General features: G+C 32.6%; 1 protein-coding gene and 1 pseudogene across 1 annotated transcript; both read right to left on the bottom strand.

The window, feature by feature from the left end:
• Positions 1-1,174: 1,174 nt before the first annotated feature.
• LOC21387898 lies at positions 1,175-1,983 on the bottom strand (annotated as a pseudogene).
• Positions 1,984-6,632: 4,649 nt separating this feature from the next.
• LOC21387899 lies at positions 6,633-10,117 on the bottom strand. Its single transcript, XM_024172249.1, has 7 exons — positions 10,013-10,117; positions 9,451-9,912; positions 9,294-9,361; positions 9,155-9,206; positions 8,478-8,564; positions 7,926-7,972; positions 6,633-6,729 (listed from the first exon to the last, which is right to left on the bottom strand). Exons 1-7 carry the CDS (start codon positions 10,115-10,117, stop codon positions 6,633-6,635), a joined length of 918 nt encoding a protein of 305 aa, XP_024028017.1.
• Between the last annotated feature and the right edge of the window lie 3,430 nt (positions 10,118-13,547).

Below are 13,547 nucleotides of genomic sequence, written 5' to 3' on the forward strand. Positions count from 1 at the left end.
AAATAATAATCATTCCACTTCTTTCTTTGTTGGAATAAATAAATAACAGTAATTTGTTCAGGAACATACAAAAAAAAATAAGAAATTTTTATCTATTACCTCTCTCAAAGCTTTCACAACATATTACCGGTAATGGAAAATCTCACGATCAGTATTGGGGGCTGCTCTTACCAAAATAGAAGTTGTTTTTAATTTTGACCCCAATAACAGTTTTGATTCTTTTAAATGGGATAAAGCTAACAACGTTTTGAATTAGAACTCGTCGAGCTTGAGTACAGACAAATATAAACGATATAATCAAACGGTGAATAACGTCAACTATAGATGCATATAATATAGACGCAACCACACTACAAAAAGATATCATGAACTGTTAAATTCAAAAATATTAGCTGATAAAATCTGCACTGTCATGTATCCAAACGGCAGTAAGATATCTCGAGTTTTGTCACTATTGTCGAGGACAGGATTTGGTGCGCCATGGAAGATGATGGTGCGATGAGAAAATGGTGGCAAAAGTGGCCAATGGCGAAGTCACATTAATTAAGCTCAGAGGGCTGTTGTCCCGATTGACCAGATAGGCTCCATTAATTTTTATCCCAGTTAAAAGTTTTTCTTACAAAGAGTCCTGATTTAATTCGTCGAAAAATTTTTAGTGGCACATTCTGTATGGAATTTACAACACTTTGACAACATTTTCCATCTCCTGAGGTATGCTGCTTTCTCAAATGTAATTTATTTCGCCAGTCATATCATGGCTAGAGTTTCTAATTACGATGCTTGGATTTTTGTCTAGTTTTTCTTTGTATTTTCAAATTGGCTTGTACTAACAGTGGTCTTAACCTTATTTAGTGGTTTGTTTGCCTCCTTTTTTATTTTTAGTGGTTCGATCATTGGCATACCTATTAGGGTGCCCAATGTCAAAACCCAATACGTATACCTTTATTTCCCTTGAGCATTCAGATCATGGTTTTTTTCCCTTGTAATTTGAGGTTGTACGAGTCAATTTTGATGTTTGTATTGTCTTGAATCTTGCTTTAAAATATGTTCGTTCCTATTTTCAATCAACTAAAAAGAAAAAGTAAATAATGTACAAAAGTTGCAAAATACCACACATCAATAATGTTTAGTTTAACACTAAAAGACCACCTTCTTCCTTATTTGGTAATTCATTATTTTAGTTGCATACATAGTTAGCATCTAAATCTAATGATATTAGATGCATTACAACACGGAAGAAGCAAAGTTTCATTTTGAAAATTAAGCATTAGAAGTACTCATTTTCAAGTGCTGATCACTCTGTGGTCCTACGTAGGCCCTGAATCCAAATGGCACTGAAGTATCAGCCATAGCCAGACGCTCAATTCCATCGCTATCAGCAAAGATTCCAATGGTTTGGCAATCATCTGATGAGCGCACAGATTGATCCAACACATAGACAGGGCACCATAGAAGCTTGTACTCACGCAGAGGTTGTTCGGAGTATCTTTCAATTTTGAACCAACCGGGCCTGGTGAAGCCCGAGTTGTCACCAACAACCACAAATTGGTGTCCGAAAACTTGGTCGGGACGATTAATAACCTTCCACAATGAGTCGCCACATACGTATGATACAGTGGCATCAGGAAATTGGATGTTGAGAAATGTGGACTCTCGGATAACTTCGTCTTGGTCGGGTAGGATAGGGGAGAATTTTACTGGAATAGACTTCGCGATCGTAAATACTTCGATTTTGTGTTGAATCGTAAATTCTTTCTACGAGTGGTGAAATGGTGGAGACGTACAGTGTTGCAATTGGAGCATTAGGCCAAGCCAACAAATCATAGTATTTGCCCTTTAGGAGTTCGTTTCCCGAGCTATCAACGACTGCAGGAGGGAGAACGCCAAGGCTGGGCCTGGCGGAGACTCCTCTTGTTGTGAAGGAGAGGAAAAGGAGGAACACTGTAACTAAAGAAATAGCTTCCATTTTTTGTTAGTTTTGGGATTTTTGTGTAGAAATGTCCATGACAAAGCTTGTATTTATAGACCTTTCACAATGTTACGTACCAATTATGCATGTTTTTAGCATGGAGATTTCTCCCACCTACCAATTGGTAGGTTAGCCCTCTAGAATACAAATTCTCACGGACTATTCATTTGGTATCCTAATTCCTATGTTTACGTCATGTAACGTTACAGTAAATTTTCTGCATCGTATTATGAAATTTTGCCCCAAAATTATTGTTCAAACAAGTGTACTTCGTGCTTAATCAAATTTTAGATACAGAAAAGAACCCAACTAAAACCAGATAAATAATAGTGTCGTCGTGTTTAAATAATTTCTTCAATCGATAAGTTAAATTTAAAAAAGTTTAACAAATTAATGCTATTGGTTCAATAGGCTTTTGAAAACATAGAATATAGATAACAACTTTTTTTTTTAAGGAATATATATAACAATTAGATTTGGAGCATTAATTATAGTCTCGATCATGATTAAGAAAAAAGGGATATTTACCTTTGCTTCTCTTTATATTTTAGAATTACTAAAAACCTATACATTTATTTTTTTATCTCATCAAATGTGTATCTTTAAATTAGGTTTGATACACAAACCTATACCTTTTCAAGATCAAGCCTCGATTTTGAGCCCATAAATAACAAGACTCCCATCAAATAGGAAAATAAGAAAATAAAAAACTTTACTTACAATTTTGGCTTAAAATATCCAAAATACCCTCAAAACTGCCTCTTTTCTTAATGATAGTTTGCTAATTTTAAGTATCAAAATCAATTATTGACTAAGATAAGGTATAAAATTTTAGATTACACAATTTTGCTTGTATTTCCATTTGTTTTCTATTTTTTTCTTTTAGCAATGAAATCTAAAATCCCAACATTTCCAGTTATAATTTTGCATTAAAAGTTATTATGAAAAAAGGAAAAGATTATTAACTGATAAAAAAGACGGTATGTACAAATTTCATAAAGCATAAGAATATTATCAGCTGATAAAAAGAGGGTGCAATAATTTAATGAGAAACAAGTTATTGTATAAATAAATAATATGAGAGGAACCTAATTAAAATATATGAAGGTGTTGATATCTAATTAAAGGGCATAATTGTGTACGTATACATATATAAACCATGTGATGCATGTGTTTAAATATTTAGCCACCTAAATTTAAAATGGGGCCCATGTACAGCTTTTAATTAACGGAGAGGGTTGAAATTTATTTTTGCGGTAAAGAAGACCGCCACATATGGTGTCAAGGAAGATTGTGTAAAAGATAAAATGATGTCTATCGCACGACTCTATTAAATAGTGCCGGCAATATGGGTCACGACACGACAACACGACTCGAAAATGACACGAATTTTGCGGGTTAGGGTTGAGAAAAAAGAGGTTCGGGTCAGAATTGGGTCGACCTGAAATTGACACGAAAAACACTGGTCAATTTCGGGTTGGACCCGCCTAACCCGAACACGACACGAAACTCGTAAAAAACTAAAAAATACATATATTTTTCATTGCATATTTTAAATTTTATTATAAACTTGTGATATCATGATAGTTATACTCAAAATCTTATATTATTATTTGCTTAATTTCAATGGATGTTATTGTAATTTAGTGGGTTATGAATTTTAAGTTATTTTTAATATGTAAAAAACTAAATAAAAGTATACAATTTTTGTGTCAATTTCGGGTTCACGGGTCAATTTCGTGTCACGAGTCATTTCGGGTCGTGTCGTGTCAACTTGTAAAGTGGTCGTGTCGTGTTCGTGTTGCGGTTTTTAAAAAATTTCGTGTCACGGGTCGTATTCGGATTGACTGTAAATTTAAAAAGAAACGATCAAAACACGACACGAACACGACACGTGACACGAATTGTCACCCCTACTATTAAGATTACTATGAAAGGATATGAATGCTATGGTAAACATTTTTGTCAAAGGAAATAAGATTCACATTACGAAAATAATTGGATTTTAACCCATGAGAATAAATAAAAATGCTCTTCATGAACTCAAGAACAAGCCCTTTAAAGTGTCATTATTTCACATACACGTTTTTCTTGCTGCCGCTTTACAATGTCTTCAGCACCTTGTCTTTTGCGTACTCGTAACAAGATAAATAAATAAATAAAGGCAAAACAGAAAAGCAAAAACGTTAAAAGGAAAAACACTTACAATGTCTTTCATGTAAACAGTAAATCTTTATCTACTTTATTGAACAATATACTACTGTAATCACAAGGCGATAATACATTTTCATGCTCCCAAAACGACTGGAGCAAAAGATTAATCCAAAATCATTTTGAGTGGCTAACTTTATTTTACAATTACGAGAAAGTTTGGAGATAATGTATCGGCTGAAAGTATATTGTCGCAGATGAACAAGGAAACACAATTATAAATTTAAAGTGTATCTTGCACGAGAAAATCTGCTCCAGTCTTTAAATTCATGAATCAGATAATGAATTGGAAATGAGCATGATTTATAACCACTCAATTAATGAGCATGATTTATAACCACTCAATTAATGAGCATAATTTACAGAAGGCCAATGTGGGTGCTCCATAATTTCTTGGGGCTTTCTATATGTAGCCAAGCATTAAAGAATTTTGAGTCCTGCTAAGTTACAGATTTTGGTTTTGTTAATCCCCAATACCAATCAACAAGGGGTAAATAAAATAGAAAGACAAGTATTATCTACACCTTTTGGCTCCGAGTTCTTCTAGAGACCTGAAATAAGAAAAACAAAGTAAACCTTCCGTGAGAAAGGACATTAACAATCAGAAACAAAAAAAAAAAAAATATATATATATATATATATATTTTGAATGATGATAACCACGAATCGTGTGCTAAATTTCTTTACAGCTAAGCTACAGTTTTGAACAAAAAGATATATATTGAATGATGATAACCACGAATCGTGTGCTAAATTTCTTTACAGCTAAGCTACAGTTTTCGAACAAAAAGTTTCTTCCAACACGACAGGATGTTTAGAAAGGGGATTCATGCCATGATTCATGATTCACTACAAAATTTTCTCTTAAAAAAATACATGTAAAACGAAAAAAGACATTAACAATGAGAAACAAGTATATATATATATATAGATAGAGAGAGAGAGAGAGATTGAATGATGATAACCACGTGCATTCGTGCTAAATTTCTCTTTACAGCTAAGCTACTGTTTTCGAACAAAAAGTTTCTTCCAACACTTAATCTCGTATCACCAAAAGTCATGGTAAGGGGCGAAAAATATACATATATTAATATATATATATATATATACACACACACACACACACACACACCCACATAGATTCTGAATAAGCACAGTGGCACATATAGAATCTATATTTTGAAAGATAAACAAGATCAAATACGTGACTTGGTATTCTTCTCAAAAAACAATTTCTGCGCGTCAAGACCACGTTATGGCCACAAAGTAAGGTTTCCACTGAAAGAGCCAATTTATCCACAAAATCCAAAATTATCTTAAGCTTTCTGCCTTTTTTTGGTCGATTCTGCACCCATAAACCATTAAGTTAGGAAGAAAATCCTTATCAATATAAAAGATTTAATGATTCAGTAGAAAGAGATTTAATGATTCAATGAAGAATCAAAGACCAAAAAAATCTTTATCACTACAAAAGAAGTTCCAAACCGCCCCCGTGCAACAAAGAAAACAATGGTGCTAAATCAGAAGCGTCCTTGCCGATAAAATTTCGCAAGAAACAAGAGGGGGTAAGAATGATGGAGAGGATATCAATTACTTGATTACTCAAAGAAGTTGTTTTAAATTTGTAGTGGCAGATGGTCAGTGAGACCGACTTTATGTGGGCTCTTCCTCCAAACTGCCTACCTTATTGGTCATGATTCAGAAAGTTCAAGTCTTTTCACAATTCGAATCACAACTCAGACTTTTTTACTAGTATTTTCTCTCATAAAAATTCAAATTTAACATTTTTACTACAATGTGCCTTCCTTATTGGTCATGATTCAGAAAGTCCAAGTCTTTTCACAATTCGAATCACAACTCAAGACTTTTTTGCTAGTGTTTTCTCTCGTAAAAATTCAAATTTAACAATTTATTACAGAATTTTCTCACATAAGATTCACTTTACAACTTGAGTTGTGGAAAGAACGTAGAGTGCTGTGGTGGTGGGTGGGGTTAGATCCGTTTTATGTACTTGGGTGGGTACAGAAGGATATTTGAAGACGGACATCAAGATAGTAAGAAAGGAAAAGTGCTGTGAAAGTGGGTGTAGTTTAACTGAAGAATTTTTTATAGGGCACTCCTATTTTCTTTTTACGTTGTATTAGAAACTGGTAGTATAGTTCTTGCTGTTGTGTACTGCTTGGAGTTGTTGTCCTCTCTGTTTTCTTGGTAGTTATACTTGTTTCACAAATGACTACACGTCAATTCTGGTTCACTACCAACAAGAGTTGTTAAGGCCCAATGCAAGTCCCGACTATCATTCAGTACCTATTTATGTTTTGCAATCATCTTTTTGAAATAAATAATTGACAACTATATGAGGCCTCTTCTACGTGTCTCTGTGTGTGTGTGTCATCCAAGACCATATGCGTTGAAATATACGTGCTAGAAATGCAACAGTCAGGCTATAGAATCATTCTGTTGGAAACTTACCATTCTCCTTATTTGCTAAACGTTTCGACTTTTGAGCAACATTTTTACCGAATGTATCAGCAGTTTTCTTTCTACCACTGAAAGAAAGAGGCTCCCATATTAGTAAAGTATGGCCTGATAAGTCGATATGAAGCGAGTAAGAAAAAAAAATGCTCATAAACCCAACGCTGTCCCAGAAACTATAAAGCAAAGTGTTGAATTTGATTGTCTATATTAGCAAAGATTTCAAATAGAATGAAAACAAAATAATATCATAGAAATATGATGCCGAAGACAACTGAAACGTGTAAAGCAAGAGGAACAAATGCTTTCCTGAGTAATAAAATGCAATTAAAAAATAATTTGACAAACAAACACTCACAAAATTCATACTATAACACAGAAGTTACCGCTATTATCTGCCAATGTCCCATTCAATAAATAAGAAATAAATATTAAAAAAAAAAACAAAAGAATTTACTTCATGGTCTTTGCATATTCATGATTTTGGTTTTATATAGATCTATTTTTTTCCTTTCATTTTTCTAGTCTGCAGTATCGGACCCTTGGTTCACATTTAAATTACTTAAACTATAGCTTTTTAAATTAAAAAAGGGCAATCGAATAAGTTAAGGGCCCGTATATTTCATATACTCAAACTCAAATCATTGATTTTGCTGCAATGCTTTCCTCCAACAAAAAATTTGAATTTCAAACTTCAGAATTAAGAATCATGATTTGAGTATACCTTCTAAACAGGCCCTAAGACTTTAAAGCGTGTCAATCTATGCATATTGTGTTCATACCAGTTACATGTAACAGGCCAGTCAAAGTAAGGCTAATTACTTGTGCTTGCCAAGCAGTAACTAGACGACATGTTATGTTAACATAATAACTGGCATATAAAACTGCAAACATCCTATCACAACCATTTGAAAAATCAGAACAACTTTCTATCGGAAATTAAATTTAAGTAAAAAAAAAAGTTAATGAAACAATCCACAAGTTTCCCCAAGCTAATACATTAAGTGTAAACAGTATAAAGAACATTAGGGAAAGAAAAGTTGACGGGGCAGGATCCCTACCCACGCTTCACACAAGGGAAACCACCCATGTCTATGGTACAGATCCATTGAACGGCAATATAAACCATGTCAAGGCCATGAAATAGAACATCAAATTTGAGATGTTACTTTAGGGATATTTTGAGCAACGGCACAGTAAAAAAAGAGTAACCGCACATATTAAATAGTTGAATAAGAAGACATGACAAAGTTATATATTAGCAACTCACCGGTGCTGCAAATCGATGCCATTTGAATGCTCTGCCAACGTAACCCTCTAAAAATAAAATAAAATAAAAGCAAAAAAACAAAAAACAAAAAAACAACAACACAGCCATGAGGACTTAATGAACAAGCAGAAATCCTTGGAACTGGTATGGATGCCAACTCATAAAGTGGTAGAAGAAAGCGCTAAACTGGAACGTTAGGTTCACAAAATTAAAGCAAAGTAATGTTTTTCACATTCCACATAGTGGTGTTTTCCAACTGCCATGAGAAAATTGGAGTTTTCTAGTTTCATCTTCTGTTTAGAAATATTGAAATATCAAAGGAATGCACGTTAGTTGTAGCCAGAATGCTGCGACAAAGATGGGTAGTTTCTAAGATTTTGGTTTTATTAGCTCTCAAACTAATACAAATAAAATTGAAAGTTAGTTGAAAACAGATTCTTTTTCTAACTCAGCTATAGCTTCCAACACTGCAGTGTGGTATCACAATCATATAACGTGGATCAAGGACCACAAGTATATACCAATTCAGGATCTTTCATATTTTCATCTTACCCTTTCCAGTTGGGAATCATCACTTAGAGTCTCCCAGCTCTCGCTGTCCAAGCATACTAGTTCAACAGCTCCATTGTCGCATGCAATCTGTCCAATTGATCCAAAACATAAAATTATCTTTATTCCAAACAAAAGAGTCATTTTCTCGCAAAGCATGAACTCATTAATTAAGTGGTAACAAGAATCACAGCAAGCATAGGTAAACTAATTTCTTCCAAACAAAAGAGTCATTTTACTATTACATAAAATCGGGAAACAAAACATATGATCCACAATCTTTATTCCAAAGTCGACTTTCCATCTGTATGTTTGAATCTCAAGTTTCACATTATTAAGCTTTTCACCATAGTCAGCCAAATCAAAAGATTCAAAAGTGTCCACATACTCTACAGCTTCAAATACACAAAACTGCTATATGAATTCATGCTTGTTGAAAATGTAGTTTTCTTCGCAGGAAAAAACATATATGAGGTCAGAATAAGAAGACCAAACCACACGAAGATCAAGCAAGAAAACTGATGTTCAGATAAAGAAGAGACCCATGAGTCTTCACATAGTTACAAAAACTAGAAACAAAAATAAAAGTAAGAATAATATAAACATAAAAGAAAAAAAGAAATTCTGATTGACAATGGAGTATAGAATCCTATCCAATTGTACATATTACATTCACTCACCTTGTGTTTATTGTTTTCGGGGTTATAACCATCCACAGTGCCAGAGTGAAAACTGGAAAAGGAAAAGGACAAGATAATGTTAGATAGACAGATTACAAATGATTCCCCATGTATTATTTTGCCAAGAGAAAATCCTCACCATCTATCAATTGGAGATAACAATTTGATTCGAGTTCCAATCAATGCCTCCCCCTTACTACTAGTTTCCTACATAATTCAAAATACATTATTACTTAGGAAACTGTCATGGAAGATATAAAGAAATTTCAAAGTACATCCAGAGTTTTCATATTTACTTCCAAGCTGCAAGGGGCCTTGACATTGGTTTGGTTGGCTTTAGAATACTCAGCACTGCCACTGCTACTCACCCCAATACTTTCTTTCAAAGAAGCAGAACTCCTTTTAGGATTTTGGGTTGAAACATGTGATCCAGCTAGAGAAGGTTTTACAGGCACAGAGCCACTAGAGGATAAAAGTTGTTCTTTCTCTGAACTTAGTCCTAATTTTTCAGATATATCAATGTGGCGATCTTTTTTAGAACACTCATGCAATTGAACTGATACTGGAGCATTTGGAGAGACAGCTCGTTTTCTCCCCACAGTAATTTCTTGCTCCCCAGTGTTTTGGCGCTCTGCAGTTTTACCAATTCGCAGATCTCTCTTGGAAGATGCTAAGGTCAGATGGCTGTCCTCAACACTACCTGATTGTGTGCTATCCTCTAGATACTTTCGACCACGTTTAGAAAGATAGCTAGCATGCTGATATGTAAAATGAATAAATAAATAAAAACTCCAAAAGAGAGAAAAACTAAATTATCTAAAATAATAATGAGCATAACATTAAATTAGAAAAAGGCACCTCAGACGTGCTATGAGACTTAAATACATGAATGACTCTTTTGGCAAAGTATTCATCGAAACAGGATTGTGTAAGACATCTTGAATTAGCCTGCAGCTGATACATAAAATGTGACTTAAAAAAAAAAAAAAGGGTTTGAATTTAATGAAGAATTAATAACTTCTTTGCAATCTGGCTCACATATACTTCTTGTACCCAAAAATTTTAATTAAAAAATGTCTAATTTTAGATTATTTATTTGCATATTTAAAAAAGTAATACAAAAAGCCATGAAAGCCATTCATTCAATTCACTAAAACAACCACCAAGTTGAGTCAGATTCAAGCATTAGCTAAGCCAATCTGAGCTAACAGTCAGCCACCATGTGGTGAACCAGCTTGCAACATCCAATCCGCCTGCGTCATGCGTCATTCTGTAGCATCACTCTATAAGTAAAATATTTATTGGCCTAAAAAAGAGCCGAATATATATAAGTTGGATAGTAGAATTACCACGGTAAAAAAAAAGCATAAATATCACTTAAAAAATAGATAAAAAGATAAATAAAGATCTATCCAAAAGAAAACAATTAATAAAAACGAAAAAGATATTTGTGGCTGCTATAGGAACTTGGGAATTAAATAATGTACATTAAAAACATGTGAGGACCAATTGTATCTATATGGCTGGTTTGTTCTTGTGTATGCTTTTTTCTTCTTTTTTTTTCGGCCTTGTTTTTCCTGGCTTTGTTTAGGCTTGTCTTGGTGTTGTTATATTTATCTTGGATGTCTGGGTCTTTGTAGATCGTTTTCCTGGGCCTTGTCGTTGCGTCTCATTTTACGTGTAGCTTCTGGCTTTCAAGTTAAGAAGATGACCTTTTACCAAAGAAAAAAACATGTGAATAAAAAAAATTATAGGTCTCGATGGAAGAGTGACCAACAATCCTACTTGTAAGTTAAGTTGGTTCGTGAGATCACACGTGTTTAGATCTAATAAGAATAAGGATTTTAATGAAAGAAAACAATAATATTAGTTGTATACTATATATCTTACACCATGTTTTATAAAGCAAGAGAAATAATAAACAATAAAAACTTTAAAATGAAGATCACAATATTTAAATGGATATATATTAGTGATTTATTTCATGGTGAAAAATACTCCGACATCACATGGTGTGGAAAAGATATTGGTGTAAAACATGGTGCCCTAGCAGTAATATATATACAAAAAAGAAAAAGAAAAAAAAGATAAAAGTATGAGCATTACTATTTGTTTTGAGGGGATTGTAATCTGATATGTCAAAATTTTATAGGTCAAATAAAAAGGGGAATTATTTTTTAGAATAATCGAATTTTTTTTTTACTTAAAGGTAATTCTCGTATAAATTAGACACATCATTTGGTTTTAATTAATTTCGGCCGTTATTGGTATTTAACATATGGTTACATTTCTACCCCTTTCTTATATTCTAGATTACGTTTAATTTATTTAGCAATGACGACATGGATTTATTGCTTTGAGTTGGATACCGCCAAATGAAAGAAGACAACAGCCACAATAAGATGACAAGGCCAGTAGTGGTCCAACTTATTCATTTCACATCAACGTACAATATGCCTAAAACGTGTTTGTCGTATTCATATATAATTTGATTTTGTTCTATTGAACAAATATTCATAATATTTCTTTTAAATAATATCACACAATTCAAATCATATAAAAGAAATTACATTCCAATCTTTTGTGCTCCCAATTAACCATTCGAACTGCCTTTGCAATTCGAAATGATTTAAATGGGTTTGAAAAAGGAAAAGAAGAAGGAAAAAGAAAAGAAGAAATTAGAAGACAATATTAGCCGTCAGATTAAAGGTGTTTGTTTCAGTTCACATAAGGGAAAGCAAACCATAGGTTCCTTTCACTCTTTTATATTATACAAGTTGAAACTGTGACTATACGCATATGAAATTCTGCAGGTAAGAATGAAAAACATATTTATAAATATCTCATTTGGAAAAATAAAAAAGAATAAAAAGAATGTATAATAGTACAAAAGTGATAAGAATGAAAAAAAAGAAGACAAAAAAAGAAAAGAGAGAGAGAGAGGAAAAAAAGGTACGAAAATAAAAACAAAAATGAGAAACTAAAAAGAAAAATAAATTTATGAGGGTCAGTTTAGAGAATAGAATTAATAAAAAAGAAAAATGTATAATGAGACAAATGAGATAAAAATAAAGAAAGATGAGACAAAAAAAGAAAGAAGAGACATAGGGGAAGGGAGGAAAGTTAAAAAAGAAAGAAAGAGGTTTTTCGGATGAAAAAAACAATTGCAAGTTTCTTTTTTTATTTTGGATAAACAATATTTCTTTAACATATAAAAAAGAAACTAACAAAACGTATAACGCTCTCAAAAAACCTATTCTCGTTTTATATGTATGTATAGATATACATATTATATATATATATATATATATATATATATATTAGTAAGGATAAGGATGAGAATGGAGATTCCCTTATATTAGTAAAAATGACTTCCGTATTGTTTATTTAGCCATTTTTAAATACTAATAGTATACACTCTACTAGAAATACTGGTTGGTTTTTCCTTGAAATTTAATCTATATATATTGGCATGAAAAAAATAATAATAATGGAGGGACATATAATGCATGCATGATGATCCTTAGGGAAACAAGTTTTGATGATTTTAGGTGTATGCACAAAGGTAATCAGTACATTATAAGTTGAAAGTAAAAAAACGTTGAACAGTGATCAGAGTCATGCTTACACGTCCCCGTACAAGTATAAACATTAACGTAGGCTTGGAATGCATGAATTTAGGGGAGAGTGATTTCCAACTTTTACACTAGCAGTAGTTTGAACTTTCTTTTTCATTCAAATTACGTTCCAATCTTTTGTGCTCCCAAGCAACCATTCAAACTGCCTTTGCAATTCGAAATGATTTAAATGGGTTTGAAAAAGGAAAAGAAGAAGGAAAAAGAAGAAGAAGAATTAGAAGACAATATTAGCCGTCAGATTAAAGGTGTTTGTTTCAGTCCGCATAAGGGAAAGCGAACTATAAGAAAGAAGAGACGTAGGGAAAGGGAGGAAAGTTAAAAAGGAAAGAAAGAGGTTTTCCGGATGAAAAAACAATTGCATGTTTCTTTTTAGGTTTTGGATAAACAATATTTCTTTTTTTTTTTTTTTACTTAGCCCTTTGCCTTTGCAATGAAAAAACAGATAAAAAAACGATATGATTGAAACTCAAACCAAGAAAAAAGAAGGTAGAAGGTAAATAAACATATAAAAAAAGAAACTAACGAAACGTATAGAGCTCTCAAAAAACTTATTCTCTTTTTATATGTATGTAGAGATATACAAATTATATATATATATATATATATATATTAGTAAGGATAAGAATGAGAATAGAGATTGTCATATCGACAGTAAGTAGATTTTGAACAGTGATTTTAATCTCAAAAAGTAAAAATGACTTTTTGTTTATTTAGCCGCTTTTAAATACTAATAGTATAAAAAATAATGTTAGATT

Source organism: Morus notabilis, unplaced genomic scaffold (assembly GCF_000414095.1).
Source record: "Morus notabilis unplaced genomic scaffold, ASM41409v2 Scaffold2151, whole genome shotgun sequence".
In the NCBI taxonomy this organism is placed as follows: domain Eukaryota; kingdom Viridiplantae; phylum Streptophyta; class Magnoliopsida; order Rosales; family Moraceae; genus Morus; species Morus notabilis.